General features: G+C 44.1%; 1 protein-coding gene across 1 annotated transcript; it reads left to right on the plus strand.

Annotated features, from left to right (window-relative positions):
* Window positions 1-17234: 17234 nt before the first annotated feature.
* On the plus strand, window positions 17235-24030 carry EDN1 (endothelin 1). Its single transcript, XM_039231825.1, has 5 exons — window positions 17235-17614; window positions 19139-19307; window positions 20748-20906; window positions 21064-21177; window positions 22876-24030. The coding sequence occupies exons 1-5, from the start codon at window positions 17551-17553 to the stop codon at window positions 22976-22978; spliced, it is 609 nt and encodes a 202-aa protein (XP_039087756.1). The 5' UTR covers window positions 17235-17550; the 3' UTR covers window positions 22979-24030.
* Window positions 24031-25487: the final 1457 nt, after the last annotated feature.

Consider the following 25487-nt stretch of genomic DNA (forward strand, 5'->3'; position numbering starts at 1 on the left):
TACGAGTAGGTTATAGTGGGGACATATAACAATATTTCTGAATCTTAGTCTTTTCTCAGTGGTGGGAAGGGAGGGCAACGGAAAAGACAAGACGCAGTGTTCCCCTCAGAACACAGAACACAGAAAAATGTCATCTTGATAATGTAAATGAATGTATGCACATGATGAATCATCTGGATGATTTGCGTATTCAAGGGCTATTACAATGGAGATAACTTAGGACAACACCAAATTTAGCAATAGCTTTATTTATTTTTTTTAAGGGATATGTTAAAACACTGGTGAGAAGATGGCAACTGGAATGGTGGGCAGGACTGCATGTGTGAAGACTAAGGCTTCCCTAGAAAGTTCCCGGGTCTAACGATAGCTTGGGGGCCTGTAAGGTGCAGGGGCCTGAGTAAGTACCCCAAGTCATCAGGTGCTAGGAAAGATGTTAGGGGACTCCCGGTTCAAGTGAGAGTCTTGTGCTCTCTTTGAATTCCAGTAAGTCCTTTTTTTTTTTTTTTTTTTTTTTTGTCAAGAAAAAATGGCCGACTCTCCATTTTGGCCCAGGTCATATCTCACGGCTAATGGGTTCGAGCCCTGTGCCGGGCTCCATGCTGACAGCTCAGAGCTTGAAGCCTGCTTTGAATTCTGTGTCTCCTTCTCTCTCTGCCCCTCCCTGCTATGCTCTGTCTCTCTCTCTCTCTCTCAAAAATAAATAAACATTAAAAATTCTTTTCTTAAGATTTTATTTCTTTTAAGTTACCTCTACACTCAGTGTGGGGCTCAAACTCCCAACCCTGAGATCAAGATCCACAGGCTCCACCAACTAAGCCAGCCAGGTGCCCTCTTTATTTAAAAGTTTATTAAAAGTTTAAGAACTTTTTACTAAAAGGCTCTATGACTTCAAGAGCAGATCAGTTGCAGATTAGTACAGAACCTTGTCATGTCATCAAAACACAGTGGGCGTATTTAATAAAACATGGAAAGTTCCCAGTAAAAGAACATAGCTTCCTGATGCGAAAAAGTGGCCATTTATTTTCAAACTGTTAATATCAGTTAAGCCCAGATCCTTGTTTCTTGTTGTTTCTTCCCCAGTTTGAATTTAAGGACGAGATCAGGAGCTCTGATGCTCACGACTGTATTGCCAGCATGTAGAATACAGCCTGTCCATAACAGACTGTACATAAATATTTCCAGAATGAACTAAAACCATGTACACACCTCCTTTGAATCAGGCACTGTTTTGGTTGCTTTATACATTTTTTTTTAACTTTTATTCACTATTGAGAGACAGAGAGACAGAGCATGAGTGAAGGAGAGGCAGAAAGAGAGGGAGACAGAGAATCCGAAGCAGGCTTCAGGCTCTGAGCTGTCAGCACAGAGCCCGATCCAGGGCTCAAACTCATGAACCACGAGATCATTACCTGAGCCAAAGTTGGCCGCTTAACCAACTGAGCCACCCAGGTGCCCCTGTTTTGGTTGCTTTAAAATCATCATCTTATTCGGCATCCTGTTGGCCATTGGACACTGAGGCTCAGAGAGGCTAACTATAAGACGAATAACTAGTAAGTGTCAGGTCCAGGATGTGACGCAGGCATTCAAACTTCATTCTCAGTAATATTCCGTTTACCTTGGGTTTAGGGAATCATTTTGCTTCTTTGGTGGGAGGACTGAGTCCTGCCTGCGTGAAAATCTTTTGAAGTTTCTCTTCTTTCTATTGGTATATATCCCAAAACACCTCTGATGTAAATCAGATAAATTACTAGTCTGTTTCCTTGTAGATCCAAATATTTAGCAATATACCAGGGCACTTTCAACCTCAGAAAACTTTGATCCCACGAGCAGTTCCAGTGTTCCCCATGGGGTCCCACAAGGGGTTCTTGCTCCTATGTTGGCTATATGGCCCTAGGGTCCCTCACTTGGCTTCTTGCTTCTGGCATTCCCCTTCCTTCCTTAACACACATGCTTCCTTACAAGTCACATGGCCAAAGAGTATTGTCCTGATGAGTCATTTTTGGCCCTGAAGCCACTTCTCACTAAGGAGGCGGGAGAGAGATGGGAAGGAGTCTTGGCATGAATTCTTGAAGAGGGAGACTTGGCCCAGTTACACATATTTCTTTGGTTATAAAATCCTGATTAAAACAGACATCTTTTACTTGACACAGCAGATCTGCAGTTCGTATTTTTCTTTTCTCTGTAACCCAGATTCATTTTTCCCCCAACCTTTGGACTTGACCATGAAGATGATACCTCATCACATGAATAGAAAATTTCCCCCTCTCTTTATAATAGGATCCAGAGCAAACACTTTCAGGTAGGCTAAACAAATGCTGTTTTTGGAATCATCGTATGGGACATTTTAAGGGCAGACGCCTTACATCCAAATCTCCTTGCTTAATGATCTGGTTAAAGTGTCAAGTCAAATCTTGGCTGCGAAAGAGGTGAAGCGCGTGTGTTTGGTGTGCGGGTACACGTGGGCAAGATTGTGTGTCTCTGCATACAAGTGGGGGAAAAAAGAATCCTAACACACAAAGACTTTGTTATTTATACAGAGATGTTGATGGTTTCAGGACAGTCTCCAGGAGTAAGAACTTTTATCCAACTGGCATTTTCATTCTTTCTTTCTTTCTTTTTATTTTTTTACATTTATTTATTTTTGAGAGACAGAGAGAGACAGAGCACAAGCAGAGGAGGGGCAGGGAGAGAATGAGACACAGAATCCGAAGCAGGCTCCAGGCTCTGAGCTGTCAGCACAGAGCCCGACGCAGGGCTCCAACTCACAAACCACGAGATCATGACCTAAGCCGAAGTTGGACACTCAACTGGCTGAACCATCCAGGCGCCCCATAAGCTGGCATTTTCTTTTTTCTTTTTTTAAGGCAATATAATTGTTTTATTTTTTATTTTTTTTCTTAAATAGTTTATTTTCAAGTTGGTTTCCATATAACACCCAGTGCCCATCCCCACAAGTGCCCTCTTCCATGCCCATCACCCCCCTTCCCCTCCTCCCCACCCCATCTGCCCTCAGTTTGTTCTCAGCATTCAAGAGTCTCTCATAGTTTGCCTCCCTCCCTTTCCCCAACTATTTTTCCCCTTCTTCTCCCCCATGGTCCCCTATTAGCTTCCTCCTAATCCACCTATAGGTGCAAACATATGGTTTCTGTCCTTCTCTGCCTGACTTATTTTGCTCTAAGCTGGCATTTTCTAACAGAGCAAAGAGAAGGGAATTATGTGAAGGTTAGCTCAGACCTGTGCTGGAAACTTTATGTTCGTTATGAATTCAGTTTGTATTTAAAAATATGTTCTACCGAGTACCTTCGAGAAGTAAGTGACTGTGTAAAAGAATGAAGGGCATTCCTGCACACCAAGGAATTTACAGTCTGGAAGGTGAGGCAGGAGAGTAGCTGGTAGCTCTAATTGGGTGTAGGAAGTGTTGTGCAAGACATCTGTACCAAGTCATCCAACGGGAGCGCTTAGGAGGGGCTTAATCTCAGCCCGAGGATGACAAACTTCAGTATCGGTTTGGTAAATATGTGCATGGAGGGGTTTTAGGGAAGACTTCCCCAAGGAGGTGGCATTCACTCTGGCTCTGGAAACTCTGGTGCAGAAGAGGAACGTTGCTGCTGGCAAGAGAACACACACACACACACACACACACACACACACACACACACAAAGAAGCCTCTGCCTTCTAGAGAGAGCCTGCCCTGATCAAGGACACTGCTTGCATACCTATGGCTGGGAGACAAGGCCATTTTAGAGCTAGATTCCTCAGTTTAGGACTGTGAGGAAATCAGTGAAGGATTTACAGTGGGGGAGGGGGGATGGAACAGAACTAGTTTTACACTAAAAAACAAAAAATCAATCTGTCAGCATCTTGAATCAAGGCATATGATTACTTTGGTTTGTTTTTGTACTTTTGATTATCTGGAATGATAAGAAAGGAGGGACAGGGACCTTGCTATAAATAAAAATTCATATAATCTCCTGATTATTAGACTCAGAGTTAGGCTAAATTCTTCCCCAGCAAACTTTTTATTGAAACATCTAGTAAATTACAAAATAAACTGATTCAAGTTCGTTGTCTCACAAGGTGGTGAACGCCTCATAGAGAACGGTGGAGACTGGCAGTGGAGGCCAGCCATGAGGTTCTCGAGCAATCTGTTAACCAGGAACTGGACCTGATACAGCCGGAAAGGAGGGGTGGAAGGGAACCTGGCTTGGGCAACTTGGGCGGGTGGTGATCACGCAATAGCTAACATTTATTGAGCACTAATTATATGCTAACTATTCTACATGCCTTACCTAAATGAACTGACTTGGTGCTGACAGTAAATGCTGCAAGCATGACTCTTTCCACATTTTACAGACGAGGAAACGGAAACCTAGAACAAGGTAAGTAGCTTGTCCAAGGTTCCGTCATTGGGAAGAAACAGATTTAGGAGTGGTCAGTTCATTTAGAGGTCCTGAAGGTGAAAGAACATGGAGAGAATGACCCAGAAAGGTGAAGAAAGGAAAAAGCCGAGGGCAGAACTCTGGGAATTTCCAATATTTCAGGAGTTGGCAGAGGAAGAGACGCGTCTGAGAGAGACGGAGTTGGACCAGCCCAAGAGGAGCAAGAGCTCCGAAGACAATAGTTCAATAGACGCCCCGGAACTCCAGGTTGGAAGTGCCACATGGCTTTTCCAGGTGAAGACACGCACTCTGGGCTTTGCTGCCACCCTCTGTGCTGTGCTCCTCGAACCGCTCCGGGGCCCCTCGGGACGTGAGGTGGCCTTTGGAGGGCGAGCACATGATTTTTATTTTTGGCCTCTTGATGAACCAGAATGATAAGGAATGAAAGACTGGGACTTGGTTACGAATTAAAAATTCAGATTATTCCCTTATTATAATGCCGGTCTTTGGTCTAATTTCCTGTGTACGAACTCTTCAGCTGGAATACTTCATGAGTTAGAAAATTAACTCATTGAAACTACATCTCTGCTTTTCTCTTCAGTAAGAACTAGCTAGAAAGTATCAAGGGGGAGAAGCAGCAGACCCCCAACTAGGGTCCATTTATGGGGATCCAGTTGTCTCCCAAATACTCATTGTTGGTATGGGTGACCTCGATAGCTTCCAGCTTCCAAAGTTTGTTGGCAACCTTGCTACCTGTGATAATCAGTAAGGAAACCTACTGCAATATGTTCTCCAGATGACAATTCAGCACACCTACGAATTCTCAGAGATCTCAGCTTTTCTTGGGCCACTGGGCAGCCAAGCCTTTCCTTTCCTTTTCTTGAGATGTGTCAGCTCAAGAAGATGCCTGATGGTCGTCTTTGTCCTTACAAAACTATCCCTGGGGCAGCTCCTGAAGGTCCTCCAGGGTCTTTAAACTCTGATTCCCTGGACACCCTCCCTTCTTAAGATAGTCACAGCCATATACACCTTTTTACATAGGCCACACATCACATGTACTTTTCCTTTAAATTCTATACTTAAAAGTCTCTTGCAGAAGCCAGCTTGAACACTTGAGTCATTTATAAAGCTTGGTGCTTGGCCTAGTTTTTGAAAGAATCCTGCCTTTCCATCTGAATTTGTGTATTTTTAATTCCCCTTGACCCCCTTCTGGCAGTGTTTGTGGCTAACCTCTCAAGATCGTACCCATAAAATCGTCAGCGTCTGTGCCTGCGTGGCCTGTAGCAGAACCTGTCAATTTTTATTTGCCCATTTATTTGTTTGCCTGACTCTCTCGCTTCCTTGAGGATCTAAAGAGACAGGAAAGGGGCCTCTTTTTTCACTCAGCAATGCAGATTCTATTTACAATCCGAGTTCAGAGTTGTTATTGATGTTGTTGTGGTGGTGGTTTTTTTTCTTTCTTTTCCACTACAACACACTGGGACCAGAGGCAAGGAGGGGGGATACAGCCTATAAGCACGGCTTCTAGAAAATGAAACAGGAAGGCCAGGAGCTCTGTCTCCTGAAGTTGCCCAGGACAGTGCGGTGTTCGGGAGTTAGTTGGAGGGAGGGAGGGGAGCTGCCCTTGCCAAGGCGGAGCTGAGCTGAGAGCATATGACAGTGTCGGGGTGGAGGAGAAAGGGGTCTCTAAGCCAGGATGCCACCAAGCTACCCCCAGACACAAAAGAGAAGCTGGGGGGATGAAGTCAGGGGTCACAGAGAGATCAGAATTGGGCGAGTTCCGGGTAAATTTTGTTAAGGGAGGGGGTCTGAGAATAGATTTCCCTTTGTTAGCCAATCTCACATGCTCTCGCTCTGCGTTTCCTTGCATAACCATCTCTCAGAAAGAAGTCATTGGGCAAAAGTTGAACGGAAGAGGAAAATCTGGTGAAACGAAAGTGATAAGAACCTTAAGCGAAACTAATGACTTCTTACTCATTCCAACAGTGCAAGAGGGATACTCCAGAATGACTATAGACACATCCTGTGGATTCCTAGAAAGTAGATTTCAAAACCCATGGCAAACATTATGTGTAAACCTGCAGCGATTGTTAGAAGAGAAAGCGTTCAAGGAGAAGGAGGAGGCAGAAATGTGACTCCAAAATAGTATCACTCGAAGAAATCCAGTCAAAAGTAATTTGGATGAAAAAGGAAAAGGGTAGAAATCTTTGTAACTAAACAGGAAGAGAGCTTGTTGGAATCGGTCATAAAAGCTCTACATAAAAAATGCAAGGAGACTATAACGAAGGACAGATGTAAAGATGGCTTTAATCTATCTGTGAAAAAATAATTCTGCCACGAAATAAGGGAAGAGAAAAGCTAGTTTCTTGGAGGTAGCTAAGCCTTGCAAAAAAACAAAAGAAAACAAAACAAAACAAGCAGAACAACAAAAGCGTCCTGATGTTCTCAGCACTGCGTATCAACTTTGCTTTCTCCACGTTGATGTGAATTGTAATGATACAAAAAATGTAAGACCAGGAAAGAAAATGTCTGTGATAACTTAATCTTAATAGCATATTCTCTTGTTATTAATAAGAATGTCATACTCCACAATAAGGTTTTGCATACACAGGTGTTTTTAAATAAGACCTATTTTCTCCTAGCACTGTCATAAATTGGAAAATCGAACTTCTTCATTCTCTATCTTCCTAACTAAGGCATTTTAGTGCTCTGCTTTATCTATGATTAGTTTAGTGACTCTGCAGCCCAGCTGAAGATTTCTATAACAAATTTCATCCCAGATCAAGAAAAGATTACAGGCAAGGGGTAGCTGCCTAGCTCGGTGGGTTAGGCATCCAACTCTTGATTTTGGCTCAGGTCATGATCTCATCGTTCATGAGTTCGAGCCCCATGTGAGGCTCTGAGCTGACAGTGTGGAGCCTGCTGGAGATTCTCTCTCTCTCTCTCTCTCTCTCTCTCTCTCCCCCCTCATTGCCCCTCCCCTACTCTCTCTCTCAAAACAAATAAACTTAAAAAATTATAGGTAATTAAAATGAAAGGGATTTTCCCCCTCAGAATAATTTTCCCCCTCTTTAGATATTTACAAGCCATGTTTTCTCTACTGCCACCTTGTAGCTCAAATCCTGTATTTTCAGTTGGAATGAAGAAGATCTCACACGCTCTGTGTCTGAACCCTATCTTCCTGTGAGTGCCCTGGACTTTCTTCTTTCAGACACCTGTGCACAGTCTCTTGTATTTCAGGTGTTTTGACTTTTCGAATTGAGGATCTCTGCCATTACGATTTTGTTGCTAAGTGTCCCCACACCCACCCAGTCAACATCCAGTAATGGAGCTTGAGATAAAAGTGTTCTTCCTCTGTCCTTCTTTACACGTCTCTTATTCACATTTTGCATTGTGAAGTCTTGCCCCTTCCTCTTTTAGTAGATCCTTGACTTAAGAAAAGAATCACAAGTGGATCTCTGTATATCCTTCACTAATTAAACTCTTCCAGTCAATATGGTTGTCCCCTTTCTTTGACAGACAGCCTCGACTAAACACTTTTATTTAGGCACCTTGAGCAAAGTAGCAGATGATACGTTCTCTTTTTATAATGGGAGAAAGCAGAGGTGAAGTGCTTTGTGTGAGTGAGGGGTTGTTCAGTTAGGTCACATGAGTTCCTTCTGAGTTGTATAACTTATATGTGACTCACGTCAACATTAGGAGTTCCACTTTCCTAAGAATTGGGTGTTCTCATAATTTGGCGTTCTGATGAAATCAGAGATTGGGCCACTTTCTCTGGTTAAGTTTTACTTTCCTAATGTTATCCTTCCGTTGGTGGGTGGAAACTACTCTAAGAGGGATTGCCCTTTTTAGATTGTGTTCCCTGGAAGCCCTTGAAAAATTGTTGAGAATCAATTCTTTATTTATCACTTCTTATGTTATATATCTAGGGTTTTGAAGTGACATCATATTATGTTTCATAAAAGGAAAGAATGAAGTCAGAATAGGGGTGCCTGGGTGGCTTAGTCAGCTAAGTGTCCGACTTTCACTTAGGTCATGATCTCACGGTTCGTGGATTCGAGCCCCGCGTCGGGCTGTGTGCTGACCGCCAGCTCAGAGCCTGGAGCCTGTTTCAGTCTGTGACTCCCTCTCTCTCTGACCCTCCCCTGCTCACGCTGTCTCTCTCTCTCTCTCTCCTAGAAATAAAATTAAAAAAAAAAAAAAAAAGAATGAAGTCAGAATAGATTTGATTGACAGAAACCGAAAACACAATCAGGATTTAAATGTCCTACACATTACCCTGTCATCCTTTGAGAGCAGGAAATAAACAGCCCATAGCTCTATGCACATATATAGAAAAAGATGTTAACCCATCAAGGAGGGGAGGTGGGTTGAACTCTCTGTGCATGTTGGGAACCTGTGTTCTTTGTCCCATTTTGGGGGGTCCAAGTCACCATAAAGTGACAAAATGCTCCTCATAGGGGTGAGGGGTATTGGAAAAGAATTGGGGAAAAGGAGGCCACTGGTGCAGAGACCTGGTCATTCGCCCGAAAAGATAGTTTCTTCCAGATAATGTACAAAAATAGAATGGATGCTGGGGGAGAAAGAACAGCCCAAAAAGAAACAATGCTGTTCAAAGGCTTTATCTAGAAAATGCTAGCCCTCCCTGATGAATCTTGAAACAACTTGGAGGAAAAACTAGTGTTTAAACAAGCTCTTTGCAGTTCACAAAATCTTTTCCACTTTGTAGCGAGATAATGCGCTTTACATGAACATTATCAGTTTCCAAATTCTCTAACTCATGTTTCCCTGCTTCCCTCACTTCCCAGGAAGGAGGGGGAGGGGCACAGCTCCAAGCCTGACCCTCTCCCCGCAGCCTCCCCTCTCTACTCCCTCCCCTGCGAGTCCCTTTTCCTTCTCCCTTTCTCTCCCCCTCCCCTTAACGTGAACCTTCAACACTGCTTTCCTTGAGGACCTCCAGTGGCCTGAAATTCAGCCATAAGCAGACACCACCCACATTCCTTCATTTTACTCCAGTCTTCTTTTCACCATATTTCTCTAAAGGGGGTCAACCTAAGATGGTAACACCGTCATCGCTATGCATTCTCTGCTCTTGTGAGTCATGGAGGAAAGGCATAGACTTCAATGTCTTTTGACTTAGCTCACTGTCCTTAATAAAAACTACACTCAGGGAAAGACAGTTAATCAATAAATGTTAAATAATATTAAAACAAAAAGTATGCAGGATTTTTTTTAAGTTGCACAGAAATAAACACAAAAAAAGTAAAGACATCAATTTCCAGGAAAATTATTCTTGTAACCACGCCAAAAGGGTTGTTTTCTTTTTTTCATCAAAAGCACAAATGGAAAAAAGTGCCAATGCCAAATAAAACAAAACCCTTAGCGTTAAATATATTCTGGAGCTTGTGAAATTAAATTTGCATGTTTAAATGGATCCAAATGCCCCTTTAAAAAACTAACCCACTCTTCCCCCATTTTTTCCCCTATGATGACAATGGGTAATAAATATTCTTTCCTTTTTCACTGCATATTCGTATTTGGGAAAAAATTATTATTGGGAGAGAAATTTACTTTTGTCAGAGGGATGGTTTCAAGAGCGAGGTTTGAATTATTACTTGTAGGTAGAGCAGATAAGAATGACAAAAATAATCCTTGCCTTCATTCTTTTTCTCATGAAAGGAATGGAGTCAAGAAGAAATATAGGAAGTCAGACAACCTTTCTAGAACTCCACAGTGAACACATCTTTTCCCCAGAAAATAACTGAGTCCACAAAGGAGAGGTGCAAAATGTGGGAATAATTTGAACTCATTTAATATTTTCTAATACAAATGGAATCCAGACCTTCCAATGGCGACATTGTCTACCCAATGAACTGTCAACATCATTTGAGCTTGTGTACCAGGAAGGAGTTCTCCGTGGTTCCTGTGGTTTTTTCTTTCAGTGGCCAATGTCCATCAGGACTTCAGAAACCACAGTGTGAAAACTGTAGACATTCTACACTCTATTGGTACGTTATAGGAATATTGGAAACATTGACCACATCTGTCACTTACACAATCTTTCTCTCTTTCATCATCAACCATCTGGTGGCACTGAACCTGTAAATCCAATAACCAAATCACCTCATTAAAACTTCCTGTGCCTTCTTAGCTATTTCCTGTCCTTTATCCCAGCTCCCAAATTCTCTCATCTTCGAAGAGCTTTCCTGTAATCTTTTAGAACCTCCATTCTGCCTCCTTCATCCCATGATGATGATGATGATGATGATGAGTTTTTAAAGAGAGAGTGAGCACATATGGCAGGAGAGAGAGAGAGAATCTTAAGCAGACTCCATGTTCAGTGTGGAGCCAGACGCAGGGCTTGAGCCCACAACCTTGGGGTCATGACTGGAACTAAAATTAAGAGTTCGTCACCCAACTGAATAAGCCACCCAACTGCTCCTCCATGCTTATTTTTTGAATCATTTAGTGCCTAGTATCCTTGCAACCCTTGCTTCTTTATAAATATCTTCACTTTCCCCACTTCAACTATTGTCCTTCCCACCCATCCACAGTTTTGCTTTTCACCCAGTGGCTTTATTTTATTTTATTTTTGAGAGACAGAGAGACAGAGAGAGACAGGGTGCAAGCAGGATAGGGGCAGAGAGACAGGGAGACACAGAATCTGAAGCAGGCTCCAGGCTCTGAGCTGTCAGCACAGAGCCTGATGAAGGGCTCAAATTCGTGAACCGAGAGATCATGACCTGAGCTGAAGTCAGATGCTTAAGTGACTAAGACACCCATGTGCCCCTACCTGGTGGCTTTTATTAATCCCATACCAGGAGTATGATTTCAGGAGTAGATTCCTTAATGCCCCTTACCCATTAAGCCCACCCACCTCCCACAACCCCTCTACAGCAACCCTCTGTTTATTCTACATATTTAAGAGTCTCTTATGTTTTGTCCCCCTCCCTGTTTTTATATTCTTTTTGCTTCCCTTCCCTTATGCTCATCTGTTTTGTATCTTAAATCCTCCTATGAGTGAAGTCATATGATAATTGTCTTTCTCTGATTAATTTCACTTAACCTTATACCCTCTAGTTCCATCCATATAGTTGAAAATGGCAAGATTTCATTCTTTTTTTTTTCCTCTTGCTGAGTAATACTCCATTGTATATATATATGCCACATCTTTATCCATTCATCCATCGATGGACATTTGGGCTCTGAAAATGAACTTTAAATGAATCAGTCTTTTTGCTACTTTCCTAGGGTAGCTCTAAATTTCAGCAGGACACCAAATGACTTTTATTACACAAAGGTAGAGAAAGACTTAAGACATTAGGCTTATTTTTTGTCATTATAGATGAGGTGCAAAAGAAACTTTTTTCAACTTTATGGTGTGTTTTTTTTTTTTTTTACGTAAAACATTGTGTAAGGTTAAGCTGTAGCTACGCTTTGACACACTTATCTATTGCAAATGCTCAGCACTGTAGGGTTTGTTAACACCTCTGTCTCATCATATAAATACCATTTCTTCTTTAGGAGCACCTTGGGTGGCTCAGTCAGTTGAAAATCTGACTGTTGATTTCCAGTTCAGGTCATGATCTCACGGTTTGTGAGTTCAAGCCCCACATCGGGCTCTCCACTGACATTCAGCGCCTGCTTGGGATTCTCTCCCTCTCTCTCTGCCCCTACTCCCCCTCCCACCCCCTGCTTTCTCTCTCTCTCTCTCTCAAAATAAATAAGCTTTAAAAATATTACCATTTCTTTTTTGTGGTGAGAACACTTAAATCTACTCTTTGAGCAACTTTCAAGTATGCAATACAATATTATTCACTCTAACACCATGTTGTTCATTATCCCCAGAACTCACTCATCTTATCATTGGAAGTTTATACTCCTTGACCTATTCTCCCCATGTCTATTACCCTCCACCCACTGGTGACCACCAGTCTATAAAAAATTTTTAAAAAAATTAAAAAAAAAGCACAATCAATAATGAAAAGGCATCACGACAGCACAACCAGAGACAGACTATTGACTGTCCCACAAAAGCAGTCAGACTAAGAAAATGCAAAGTCACCACATTTATGGAACCTGTCTCTAGAATTCGTTTCTTTTACCACTTCATTCAAAAATGTGGAAGCAAAGCTTGCCTAGAATGATGACATAAATCAGGTTTAATGAAGTGACTTGATTCTACTCCACTCACTCTCAAGTGGTGTTCTTTTTTAACCTCTGCATCAGAATCTCCTTAGTTCCACATGTCACAAATTACACAGAAACAAAATTAAAGAGAAAAACATGGGGAGGCAGCCACTGGCCAACACATTTTTTTTTTTTTTTTGGTCTCTCTGATGTGTGAAATATTACAATTATTCTCCCATTCCAATCTATAGGTCCATATGTGGGGTGTGTGTGTGTGTGTGTGTGAGAGAGAGAGAGAGAGAGAGAGATGGAGAGAGATGCCAAGGAAAACACTCCAAGAGGGTATAACTTCAGGATACACAGTGAAAAATAAGATAGATGCCCAAACACTAAAGCAACTTTTTTGGATATGAACTCTTTGTTCTTCTGGATCCTTTTTTAAAATTTTTTTAATTTTTATTTATTTTTGAGACAGAGAAAGACAGAGCACAGGTGGGGAGGCACAGAGAGAGAGAGAGAGACCCAGAATCTGAAGCAGGCTCCAGGCTCTGAGCTGTCAGCACAGAGTCTGACGCGGGGCTCGAACTCACGAATTGTGAGATCATGACCTCAGCCGAAGTTGGACGCTTAACCAACTGAGCCACCCAGGCGTACCCGAGAGAGCTGAACTAAACCAGTGTTTAATTCTTTTTTTTTTAAATATTTTTTTTTATTTATTTCTAGGAAAGAGAGAGACAGCGTGAGCAGGGAGGGTCAGAGAGAGGGAGATACAGACTCTGAAATAGGCTCCAGGCTCTGAGCTGGCAGTCAGCACAGAGCCCGACGTGGGGCTCGAACCCACGAACCGCGAGATCATGACCTAAGCGACCTAAGTCGGACACTTAACCGACTAGGCCACCCAGGCGCCCCTACCAGTGTTTAATTCTTAACATAATAAAGTATAAGCCACTGTCATGGAAGGAACCGTGGGCACTGGTATTCATAAATAAGGTGACAGTATATGGCTGAATATTGTTTTTTCCCAACAGCTTAATGAACACACAGTAATTATGTTTACTTTAACATGTATTAAACTATGATTTCCTGGACATTATTTAAACAGGTACACCATGCCTTCACGCACATTATTGCTTATAATGGCTGCAATAGTCCGCTGCCTTAAAATTACTCAAGTAAAAGAAATTAGCGAGGTAATGGAGAATCTTCAGTAAAAATGTACAAGAGACACACAAATACGGCAACATGGCGAAAGAGGTTTATGAATGCCTGGGGCTTGGGGGCTGCTAGGTTCAAGAATTGCACACATTCTAGTAGACTCAAGACTTGCTGTTATTGTCTTACGGGCGGACGAAAGTGTCAAGGAAATTGAGTCGCATGCATTACATGTTTGTAAAATGTACGAGATGAGTCTCTCTTGACTGTTAAGCTATTTTCCTGTGCTGAATCACCCATTATACTCCAGGCTGTAGGAAGGAGCGGTGCAGCTCATGACTCCTGGAGGGGTGTAACGTAACATGGAGTAATGTCTGTTGGGCACCGTCTTTCACAAACACGCTCTGCAGCGTGACAATGTCAAACAGTCAACCACATCTGATTGAACCAAGTCTAGTGACAGGGAGAGCTTCACCCTGCCTGGAATAAACTCCTTTCCCCTTCCTCGTGCTATCATCCAGCCACCTCACGGGGCTGCTCTTTTTGCTGAGCTAAATGCAACATCTCACGCCAGATTTATTGGGCTTGGCAAAGTTGCAAATTTCATTACGCAAAAGTTGAGAAAGAGCAACGCTGAGGAGTGCTAAAAACAGTACACTTTGCTACTGTGTAGTACTGTGTTTGGGGCTCAGGCTGTTTTATTTATAGATATCTATTAATACACAGCAAGAGATACAGAAGAAATACATAAAAAACAGCTTTATCAAATAGTTTCCAGTATTTCGAGTGTAAGAGCAACATCAAGAGCGGCCACAGAAAAAAAAGCCATGTTCTTGCGCCCTCACTCCCTTCCCTTTCCCTGTCCTCTCTGAAGACGAGGCTACAAAGAGCCTACACCCTCTTAGATCTTGGAGGGGTGGGGTGGGGGCTGTGGAGGGAGGTGGGATGTCCACAGATACTACTCTGTCCAGCTTTTCAACCTCTGCCTCTCCAGCCTCCCTCTCTAGCAGTGCTGTATGTGGAGGAGAAGGGGGAGCTTGGAGCTTGTAAAACTGGTTTGCTGCGGATCTTTCTCGCTCCAGGTCTTGCTTCTTGGGAAAATGTTTTGCGCTTTCTCTGGGCTCGCAAGGGGCTTCCCTTCCTCCTGCAGTAGGAAAGAGGGCTGCCCCCAGAAGTGGAGGTGGCGAGGGGGATGGGAGAGGCAGATCCCATCACACTTCCCCCAGGACACACAGAGCCCTAGAAGGCCTGGGGGGAGAGGTGGGGGTGGATCCCTACTCACTTTTGTGTTTATAATTCAAACATGTTCCCAGGGTGACCCTCGTGGGAGAGGAGGGGAGGGGGGACTGTGGGAAGGCGTGTGGGCAGTGTGATTTTGCTTCGCTTCCACCTGATTGCTGGGGGCAGCCTGGCTAAGGCAGGGGCGGTGGGGAGAGGGACTTCCCTGCTGGAAGGTAACCCAGGCTTCACCTGCAGAGACTGGGGAGGGCGGGGGCGGTCGTTTCCTGGCAGGAGCTTGGGACAGGTTGGTCCTGACTGCACCCAGGCTTCTGCCAAAGTTGCCAAGAGGCTGAAGAAGGGGTGAGAGGGATCCCAGGCTTCCTATCCCTCACTGGGGGGAGCTTGGATCCAGTGACAATGACATGGGCTCTCCTTTGCTCTCCCTGCGGTCTGCTGGGGGGGAGGAGGTGGGGACACAGTGGCCAGAGCTGAGGTGGGCAGAGCTGGCTTCCGGCTTGATGTCACCCCGGTCTGGGGTGAGCTGTGGCCTCCCCAGCTCCCCAGGGCTGGGCTGAGGTAAGCCTCTGAAGAGGCAAAGGCCCAGACAGAGTCCCCTGGGGACTGGGTGGAGGCCTCCCCCGGTGTGGGTGTGGGAGGGAGGGTGCCAGCCTCTCCTCAGTCTCCAGCTCCTGCTGCAGTGGCTCTTTTAGGGGACAGGTCTCCCCAGCGGGGACTTCCAGGGAGGTCCACACTGCCCACAGCTTCCGTGCTGGGATAAAATCTGTCCTTTTCATTCTAGAGGTGAAGGGTAAGCAGGGAAAAGGAGGACATGGTTTGATGGGACCCTCCTGAGTACATGTGACTACCCCCTCCTGCCTCGCCCACCCTGGGTCGGGGATTGGAGTTAAACAGGGTGAGGAACTGGAGGAAGCATCTATTTGATGGTGTAGACACATCTTTCTTCTGTGTAGGGAAGATGCTCTGAACTTACTCAGGGCACTGCAAGAAGTTTGGTAGAGCATCGAAACTCTGGGGGCCTCGGTTTACCCACCTGCAAAATGAGGCTACTTGAAAAAGCCACTGTCTTACATTTACGGTTTACTTTGTATATGACCAAACATTCAACTCCACCGGTGGCTGCCCTGGGGGTACCTCAGGGGATATTTCAAGGGCATATAGACAGAAATCGCTTGGAAAATGTAAACCATTATTTAAATGTGAGGTATTATCTGATCTCCTTATTCAGCATGGCCATTTCCTCCTTCCCAAACACCACCCTTATTGCACATTCACCTAACCCCCTACAAGAACACCCCTTTGCCCTAAACGAAGAAACCAAGGAGGTGGGGGGGTGAGGGGAGAATGATCCAGAAAAGATGCCCCCGTGCTGGGAGTAAGTGAACGTTCTGAGAGGCGGCCCCTTCTCCCAAGAGGCGCAATTCCTTGCAGCTCCTCAGCTCTCATCGGGGCTGCCTTCCTTCTGTTATATGGGAGCCTCGGTTTTTATTTTTTGTTCTTTCAAAATCAGCCCCTGTAGCTCTCCATCCCCCCCTGGCGTTCCTTTCCCGCAATTTCTTAACACTGGTGCTATTGAACCTGGGGCGTTCCGGGAAGGGGAGGGAGCATGGGCACAGCAGAAAGCTTATGGGGGCTTGTACTCCATGATACCCAAAGCACTGGCTATGTGCCCGGAAGGACTGTAATTTTTTTTTAATTTCATTTCCTTGCCATTCCTTCGCCAATCTTTTTCACTGTACACGCGAAGAACTTTAGCAAAAAAAAAAAAAAAAAAAAAAAAAAAGACTTGGGGGAGGGGGCTTGGAGGAAGGACAAGTATGTTGACCTGCCAAAATAATGTGAGGGGGGTGGGGGGGGAGTGAGGGGGAGAGCGTTCCCTTGTTTGATCAACACTAAGAAATCGGGAGACATAAAAGGAAAATGCAGTGAACAACAATTAAAAAAAAAAATCCCCGCGCACAACAATACAATCTATTTAAACTGTAGCTCATACTTTTCATACCAATGGTATGACTTTTCTGGAGTCCCTCTTCTGATTCTTGAACTCTGGGACTGGCAGCTCGCAAAGGGGAAGCAGACTCAAGCACTGCACCGGCAGGTTTACCAAAGGTCTCTAATGGGTATTTTCTTTTTCTTAGCCCTGCCCCTGAATTGTCAGACGGCGGGCGTCTGCCTCTGAAGTTAGCAGTGATTTCCTTTAGAGCCTGGCCTTATCTCCGGCTGCACGTTGCCTGTTGGTGACTAATAACACAATAACATTGTCTGGGGCTGGAATAAAGTTGGAGCTGTTTACCCCCACTCTATAGGGGTTCAATATAAAAAGGCAGCGGAGAGCCATCCAAGGCAGACGCGCTTCTGCAGCGGCGCTGGGGCGAGAGCGCAGAGGGTCCCGGGCGCGCTGCTGTGTCCCGGGCACGCCACCGCCGCGTGCGTCTTCAGACCGCTCCCACTGCGGCCCTGCTGGCAGAAACTTCTTTTTTCTGTCCGTTAAAAGAGCCCTTAGGCTGAAGGATCGCTTTGAGATCTGAATAACCAGAAGCGCTCCGAGGCAACCGAAGCTATTTTTCTTCGTTTTTCCTTTTGGGTTTCGTTGGCACGGGAGAATTTTTATCAATTCCCTCCCCACTTTTTTTTTTTTCTCTCTCCAAAATGGATTATTTCCCCATGATTTTCTCTCTGCTGTTTGTGGCTTTCCAAGGAGCTCCAGAAGCAGGTAGGCACGGGCGACTTGTAAAATCTCTGAATGTGAATGTCTTCTTGTCCACCTTAATGTTTTTCTTGCTTCTGTTTTCCCGTTCTTTTTATTACTGCAGCTCGGATATCAAGTGTCTGGGAATTATTGCTTAAAGCTACTTAAGTTTTTTTTTTTTTTAGTGGGGGGAAAAATTTCTCTACTGAAAACAATTGCTCCTATAGCATTAAAGTAACTTATTATTCTTGTGAATGTATTTCCTTGGCTTTTAAAAACGCAGTTCAAGAAAGTAAAGACAAGATACAATGTAGCCAAAGGTATATTTGTAATGTATGTGTTTGTACAGGTAACAGCACATATAGGAACTTATATATCTTATTTCAATACTGTTTAAATAGTGGGTGAATGTGTAAAATATTTAAACATTTCAGCTTGAAGCCAAGGAATTTTATTCAAGTCATTCAAGCAATATATGAGCAGTAAAATCACCTGCAGAACAGTCTGTTGAATAACCCTGGGGCAGTTTCAGGGTGAAGCAGATGTTTTCCTTAAAATTTGTCATGATTGACTTCAGGCTTCTTTTGGCAGGTTTTTGGCACCCCAAACAGCGTGAGGTCTATTTTCAGTTTTATTCACCTGTTGTGGGAGGGAAGCTAGGATAAATACTGGCTGCTTAAGGATTTAGAAAGTACGTGTGCATCTGCCCGTTTCTCCCTTCTTAGGGTCAGTGCTCTTTTTTGTGTGTCTTTTCATGACCCTGACTAAAGAGAAAAGATGTCAAGGGAATGAAAATCCTGGAATGTGTCTGATCATTTGAAATGTACAAAATTGGGCAGATAAGCCACATGGGCAACTTGTCAGTGAGCAGAGGCGATTCTGTTGTGGGGAAGGGGGAGGTGGTGAATCCAACACATGCCTTCCTGCTCCAGGGATTCTGAATTCAAATTCCACAGAACCTTGATTAAGTCCCCAAGCTGCTGCTCAGTCTCACGGGAGATCAGTGGTTTCTATAGAGTTTACCACCTGCGATGAGTATGGTAGAGCTGGTTTCTCTTCTTTCTCTCCAATCATCCCCCGAAAACTCTTGAACTTCACCTAATTTCAAGGGCCATGTATCACCTGGGCTAGTCCCTGCCCTCCACCAGGTGTGAAGTGGTGGGTACTCCCCTAACCTGCATGGGGGTATGGCTCCAAACTGAGGAAGAGGCCGGTGATTTATTTAACTGTAGATCTTGGGTCAACAACCAACTTTAAGCCTCTGTCCCACTAAATTCCATGCAGAAGGCACCCCCGATTTCTAACAGGCAGTGTGTCTGGTCGTTCCTAACAGGCAGTATGACCCGCTCCATGGCGGCCGGTCCCCTTTACAGGTGACTGTTTCCCCTGCACACGTGTGATCTCCCTGAAAGTGGATAAGCCAGTGGGGGTAAAGGTGAAGTCACATAAAGAGCCCTTTCTGCTCTGTTTCTTGCTGAAGGCGGGCTTTGATCCGGTCCGCTCCATCCCAGGGGACACGCCCCGCTGACCCACTCTTTCTCTCCCCAGCAGTCTTGGGCACAGAGCTCAGCACAGGCCCGGACAGCGGAGGGGAGAAGCCGGCTCCCAGTGCGCCCTGGCGGCCCCGTCGGTCCAAGCGCTGCTCCTGCTCTTCCCTGTTGGACAAGGAGTGTGTCTACTTCTGCCACCTCGACATCATCTGGGTCAACACTCCCGAGTGAGTCTCTAGGGGGCGTTGGAACTCTAGCTATCCCTTACTTCTGGCTGCTCCAGAGGCTGGAGCCCACTTACTGCTAGTTGCTTTGGGGGGCAGGGGAGCCCCGGGTTTGGATTCTGAAGCTAGCGTTTCTGAGAACATGAAGGTGCCTCAGTGGCCCTCCATTCCTGAGAGTCCACAGGCAGGTTGGTTCTTCGAAACAGAGAGGGAAGGAGGGTTTTCTGAGGCCCTGTGGCTCAAACACTCATGACAGGAGAGATGGAAAATGTTGGTGACAAGCAGGTCACTGCCACACATTTCTAAGGGGGACGATCTCCTGGTGGGGTCTGTCTGGGTTTCGGGAATAAGCTGCTGAGGTCATATGTGGGCTAGTCTAACCTGTTACTCTTGAGGCAGAAGGGATGGTAGATAGTGACCCCTTCATTTTACTTAGAGCAAGACTAAAACCCAAGGAGTGAGTCCAGGGCAGGGCCAGAACATGAATGTCTTGACCCCTATGTCCTTTCCCTTTAGAAAAGCCCATTTCAAAACAGCAATGGAAACAGGGTCCATAGATTTCTCTTCTGCCTCCAGCTTGAAGAAAACCTTGCCCACTTCCCTTCATCCTGAAAACTAGCTGGCCCATCAGAAGCAGCTGTAAACAAAGACACTCAGGGTCCCATTTTGGCAAGACATGACCAAAATCCAAACAAAATCAAATCAAACAGAGCCCACGGTGAACCTAATACTTAAAAGATGATGCTTCCCAGGGGATGAATTTATTCCTTTTAGGTGAGACTCAAAAGGGACACACCTCCAGTAATTTCTAGAGAGCCTTCTGGCCATCGAGTCCTTCTATTAGTCACCTGATATCACCAATTGCAGGAGGTGTGCAAACCTGGGTACAGTAATAGGTCCTCTCCGGGCCCCCTCAGGGGGCACTTTCAGCATTATCACGGGACTTGAACTGGAAACAGATTTTCAAAATCTTGTGGGTCATGGTTTTGCACTGAAGTCCCCCTTCCTTGCAATAGCTGTTAACTAGATGGAAAGTTGGGCGGGGGGGGGGGGGAAACATATAGAATGTACATATGAAACAGACATCAAAGCCAAGATATCATAATTTTGGACAAAAGAAAAACAAATAAAAACAAAAACAAAAACAAAACAAAAAACCACAAAGCTGCTTGTGTTGAGAAGAAAGTCAATGCTGTTAAGAATTAACATGGAATTTCACTGAGTTAGAAAGACTGGTTTTCCCCTGGTGAGGTACACACACTCAGGGCCACTGATGAGCGAGGGACCCTGACGACCTTCACACTTGACCTTCCTAGGTCAGGCTACCAAGAGCTGTGTGGTGAGCCCCTTGTGTCCCACTGCAATGAGTTTGCGCCATAGAATGCATCATTTTGAAGACTGTTAGTCATGCTAATGTCTTGCGTTTGTCTTTTGTGATAACAGGCACATTGTTCCATATGGACTCGGAAGCCCTTCTAGGTCTAAGCGATCCTTAAAGGATTTGTTTGCCACGAAGGCAACAGACCACAGGGACAGATGCCGGTGTGCTAGCCAAAAAGACAAGAAGTGCTGGAATTTTTGCCAAGTGGGGAAAGAACTCAGGTGAGACAGAAACACCTTTGCTTTCAATCAGCTTTATGGCCTCTCATTCTTCCTGGCATGGTGTTGCTGCTTTTTTGTTTAAGAGAAATTAACAGAGACTTTGGGAGGAATGAGAGTCCCATTGCTGAAATATGTCTCTCTATCTGTATCGTAACAGGGACCAAAACAGTATGGAGAAAGGCTGGGATGACCAGAAGAAAGGAAAAGACTGTTCTGAGCCTGGAGAAAAGTGTATTCAGCAGCAGCTGGTGGCAGGAAGAAAAATAAGAAGGTAAGAGACTCCCAAATAGGAGAAAGGCATAGAAGAAGAGAACAAAGATTTTCATAGTCTGTAGATTAAAAAGAGCAAAGGAATCCCTGTCAGATTCCTTTTTTTTTTTTTTTTTTGAGGTTTTTCTGAAGACCTTGAATGCTGACCTTTGCCCCCTGTGTACTTTGGTGATCTTAAGCACATGCCACCCAGTCTGATGGTAGACGTTCCAAACAGAATACATCTACAGGCACCTTTGTCATTCGGTCATAGCTAGTCCTTGGTTTTCTGAGCCAATGTATTGACCACTTTCCTTGAGAAATTAACAATCCTTTTAGGGAGAGGGGTGTTTTTAGTTGATTATTTTATTTTTAATCAAAGTCTCCCATATGATCAAGTTCTTCAAAAATTGTAGCAGTTATTCCAATGGCCGAAGGGAGAATGAAGTCATTAGGTAGGGTTGGTGAGAATTAGAATGTGCTGTGTTGGGGTTTTTTTGGTTTGTTTGTTTGTTTGTTTGTTTTTGATAGGGAAGTACACTTGGTGGAGAGCCAATGTCCTTCTGAAAAGCTCTCCTATTTTCTAGTAGGTTGTGAGCTGAGGCAGAGAAAGAGCATAGATCAGGCCACACCGTAGGGTTGTGATGGATTTTGTTTGTTTGTTTGTTTTTGATAGGGAAGTACACTTGGTGGAGAGCCAATGTCCTTCTGAAAAGCTCTCCTATTTTCTAGTAGGTTGTGAGCTGAGGCAGAGAAAGAGCATAGATCAGGCCACACCGTAGGGTTGTGATGGATCTCAAGCTCTTGAGTGATGACCCTTCCATATCCAAAATGTGTCAGAATCCACAAGCTGGAGGGGAGAAATCTGCATTCAGATCTGTCACGTGTCCAACATTTCCCTATCATGGTCTGTGGAAACTTTTCCTAGAAATCCAGTGGCAAGAAGTTCTACGATCAAAGTGTTCTGAGCACAGTCCTGACAGTCACGAATGACTTCTCAATGGTTTACTACGGATGTGTGGGACATCCTTTGCTGTCTGTGACTTCTCACTTTGCCACTGCACTTTCCATATTTATAATCTCACTTGGAAATTATTATTGCTTTTCTGTTAGTTTCTAGTTTATCAACTCTTAAATCAGTGTTACAGTTCTTTCCTTTTTCTTTTTTCTGCACAAAGAAAATATTAAACCTGCTATATATATATAACCATATATATATATATATACCATATATATTATATATATATGGTTTTTAATTGTGGTACCATATTTGCTTTGAGCCAAGGCTATATGCCTCCTCTCCTTGTAAAGTTTCTTTTCCATCAAGTCACCTTTAATTCTTTACATGACAAAGCAGATATCCATGATTATTTGAAACCTATGCTGAGTCAGTTTCTCCATAGAGTCCCACGGTGGTAGTACTTGGGATGCAGCAATAGAAGAAAAGAGAAGATCTCTAGTTTACCTTAAAAGTGTACTTTAAATTTGTATTTAAAACCCAGCTCCCTTTAGATGTGACCACGGCTCCCTCTGCCCCCTATTCCAAGCATAAGGGGCAGGTGTTACTTTCAATTGAGGTTAACAAAGTTGCAGTCGGCCCAGTTGTGGTCTGTGGTGAAAGTTCAGGCACTGGACTTAGATTCTAGTTTTAGACGCCTCTTTTGCCCAGCAACGATTTTTAAGAAGATAACATTTGTTCTCTCTTGTCTTGTGCTAATAGGTTGGACGCCATCAGCAACAGCATCAAAACAGCCTTCCGTGTTGCAAAGCTGAAAGTAGAGGTCTACAGAGAGAAGAAAGTGACCCACAACCGAACGCACTGATGGCAGGTCGCCGGGGCCTGTCACATGCCATCTCCTCCCCAGAGGGAACCCTGTGGCTGATTCTGCACTCTCTCCACATGGCTGGGATCAGAGCAAAGGCATCCTCCCTGCTTAGACCGTTTCTCGCTCCAGACTGGCAACGGACCAGTGTCCTCACTCTAAACATTCCAGGAAAGGTTAAGGAGTCCCCCAATCTGTCTTCATTTGCTTCCATCAGTGGTGACCGCTTCCGTCTTTCTTCATTTGGGGTCAGAGTTGGACCCCTCAGAAAGCAGAGAGACACAGTGACTTGCGGATTAGAGTGGCAGCCTCCAGACGGGGGAGAGGAGATTCCGCGCACCGCGGAATTTCTGAAGAGGGTCCGAAGGGAGTGTTTGCGTCTCACTCAGGCGCCTGGCACATTTCAGGGAGAAACTCCAAAGTCCATGCAAAGATTTTCCAAGGAGTGCACAAATTGAAAACACACTCGAAGGACACTCAAGTTAAAAAAAAAAGAAAAAGACTTTTATTTTATTATTTTTTTTTAATTCACAAAATGCAAAACTGAAAGACACTGTTACTACTGTAAAATCAGGATGGGTTTAATGGATATGAGTCTACCTCACTTCTGTTGCACTCTGGCAGAAGTATTTCCCCACCTTTAATTATTGCCTCCTCTGGCTCTTCCCCTCCTGCTGTCCCCTCCTCCCCAAAACCCCTATGGTAAATCTTGGCCTCATAGATGTCTAGTCTAACATGTCAGTAGTAGATGTAACATTCTCATGGTAATGTTAGCTCTGATTAACAGTAGCTACTAGCTCTGATCCACAAGAAAAAATGATCATTGAATCAAGAGGTTCCCTTACCTTGATCTTTGGAAACACAATGGTATAGAATTGTTTATGAAAGACATTGAACAGTAAACATTTGGTTATGCTTTAAAGCAGTAGAATTATTTTCCTTTATGTAACTGGCTAATGGAAGGGGTTGGAATAAATTTTGATGTACTTATTTTTTTATAGATATTTATATTCAAACAATTTATTCCTTATATTTACCATGTTAAATATATGTCTGGGCAGGCCATATTGGTCTATGTATTTTTTTAAAAAATGTATTTCTGAATGAAATTGAGAAAATGCTTTGTTTTGCCTGTCAAGGTAATGACTTTAGAAAATAAATATTTTTTCCCCTACCATACTGATTTGGAGTCGTTTCTGAAATTCCCAAGAAGTGGGCCACAGTGCTAAGAATTATGAAAGGAAATGACTGAACATGGTTTCTTAGGTTGTCATAAGAAGGAAAACAGTCCTGGCTGATTACAAAAGAACTCGATCTAGATCTTCCACACTGCCGTTAGATGACATGAAGGTAAAAACAAAGCAAAAACCCAGCTTTGATACCTCTGTCTTTCCCCGGATCACAGCCTTCTGCTTCATCTCCCCCTGAAAACTCTCCAGGGACTGACTTCATCCATTAACTTTACTTAGGCGATTAGACAGGATCCAACCGCTCAAGCGGATGGTGTGGTGAGAGGCACTCTCTCCATATTAACGGGATGAAAGAAATGATGGCAGGAAGACTCCCAAAAAACGTTACCTAATTATACACAGCTCCACACCATTCCAGAGATGGAATTCCATTCCGCATTCCAGAGGAATGCTTCAAGAAAGCAGCCTGCTCAGGGCAAGTTAGGGGGGCCCCATAGCCTTTTCAATGTTATTTATTTATTTGTCTTCGGTTCAGATTAAAAGCTTTGTTGATTAAGGACCACTAAGTGCCTTGCTTGTCCCCAGTAACCCAGGACTGGACACAAGCCAGTGGAGGAAGAGACACCAGGTGCTGGTTCTGGAACACGGGCACTACCGCACACCCTCCTGGCCTCACCAAACCATCGGGGAGACTGATATGGCCAATGATCGTTACCAACAGAAGCCCATAAAGGCCTGATGAGCTTTCGAGACTCTTTGCCATCCTTTCCTAATAGGAAGGAATGCCTGGCATTCAACAAATATTAACTCATGATGATCACTCATGTGCAAACAATGACACATTTGAAGGATGTTAAGTAACAGCTTTCAGGTGTGGATAGACAATGTCCCCGGCAGGGTTGCTATCTTTATTGACATTGTTTTTAATCTTCCATTCTCTCTCTCTCTTTTTAAGGGACAGTCCAATCTCTCAAAACACAGTTTCTGGAAGTCCATTTAGAACGGCTTTCTCTCTTCGCACCAAAGGCCAGGCAGAGCTTTGATCTCAGGACTCTAAGGACCAGATATGGCTTCATCTAGCAAACCGTTTCTCAGTGTGTGACTCTTAAGGGAATTGTGGACTTTTGTCCACAATGACAAGGGGCTTGGCTTGAACGTGGGCACTGTTTAATAATCCTGCACAACCATTCAGTCCCTCTGCATTGTGGGTTTTCTCCCCGGTTAAGTGAGGGAGAGGGGAATTTCACTAAAGGCTCCAAGAAAGAGCCTGCGATGTCATAAAGAAGTTGAGGTGACATGAGACAGTGAAGGTCTGAACT

Source organism: Hyaena hyaena, unplaced genomic scaffold (genome assembly GCF_003009895.1).
Source record: "Hyaena hyaena isolate Hyena2069 unplaced genomic scaffold, ASM300989v1 scaffold_60, whole genome shotgun sequence".
NCBI lineage: Eukaryota > Metazoa > Chordata > Mammalia > Carnivora > Hyaenidae > Hyaena > Hyaena hyaena.

Coding starts and splice junctions, on each gene's coding strand:
- EDN1 (XM_039231825.1), top strand. CDS start 17,551: ATGGATTATTTCCCCATGATTTTCTCTCTGCTGTTTGTGGCTTTCCAA. Junction 19,308..20,747: donor ATCTGGGTCAACACTCCCGA/GTGAGTCTCTAG, acceptor TTGTGATAACAG/GCACATTGTTCCATATGGAC. Junction 21,178..22,875: donor GCAGGAAGAAAAATAAGAAG/GTAAGAGACTCC, acceptor TTGTGCTAATAG/GTTGGACGCCATCAGCAACA.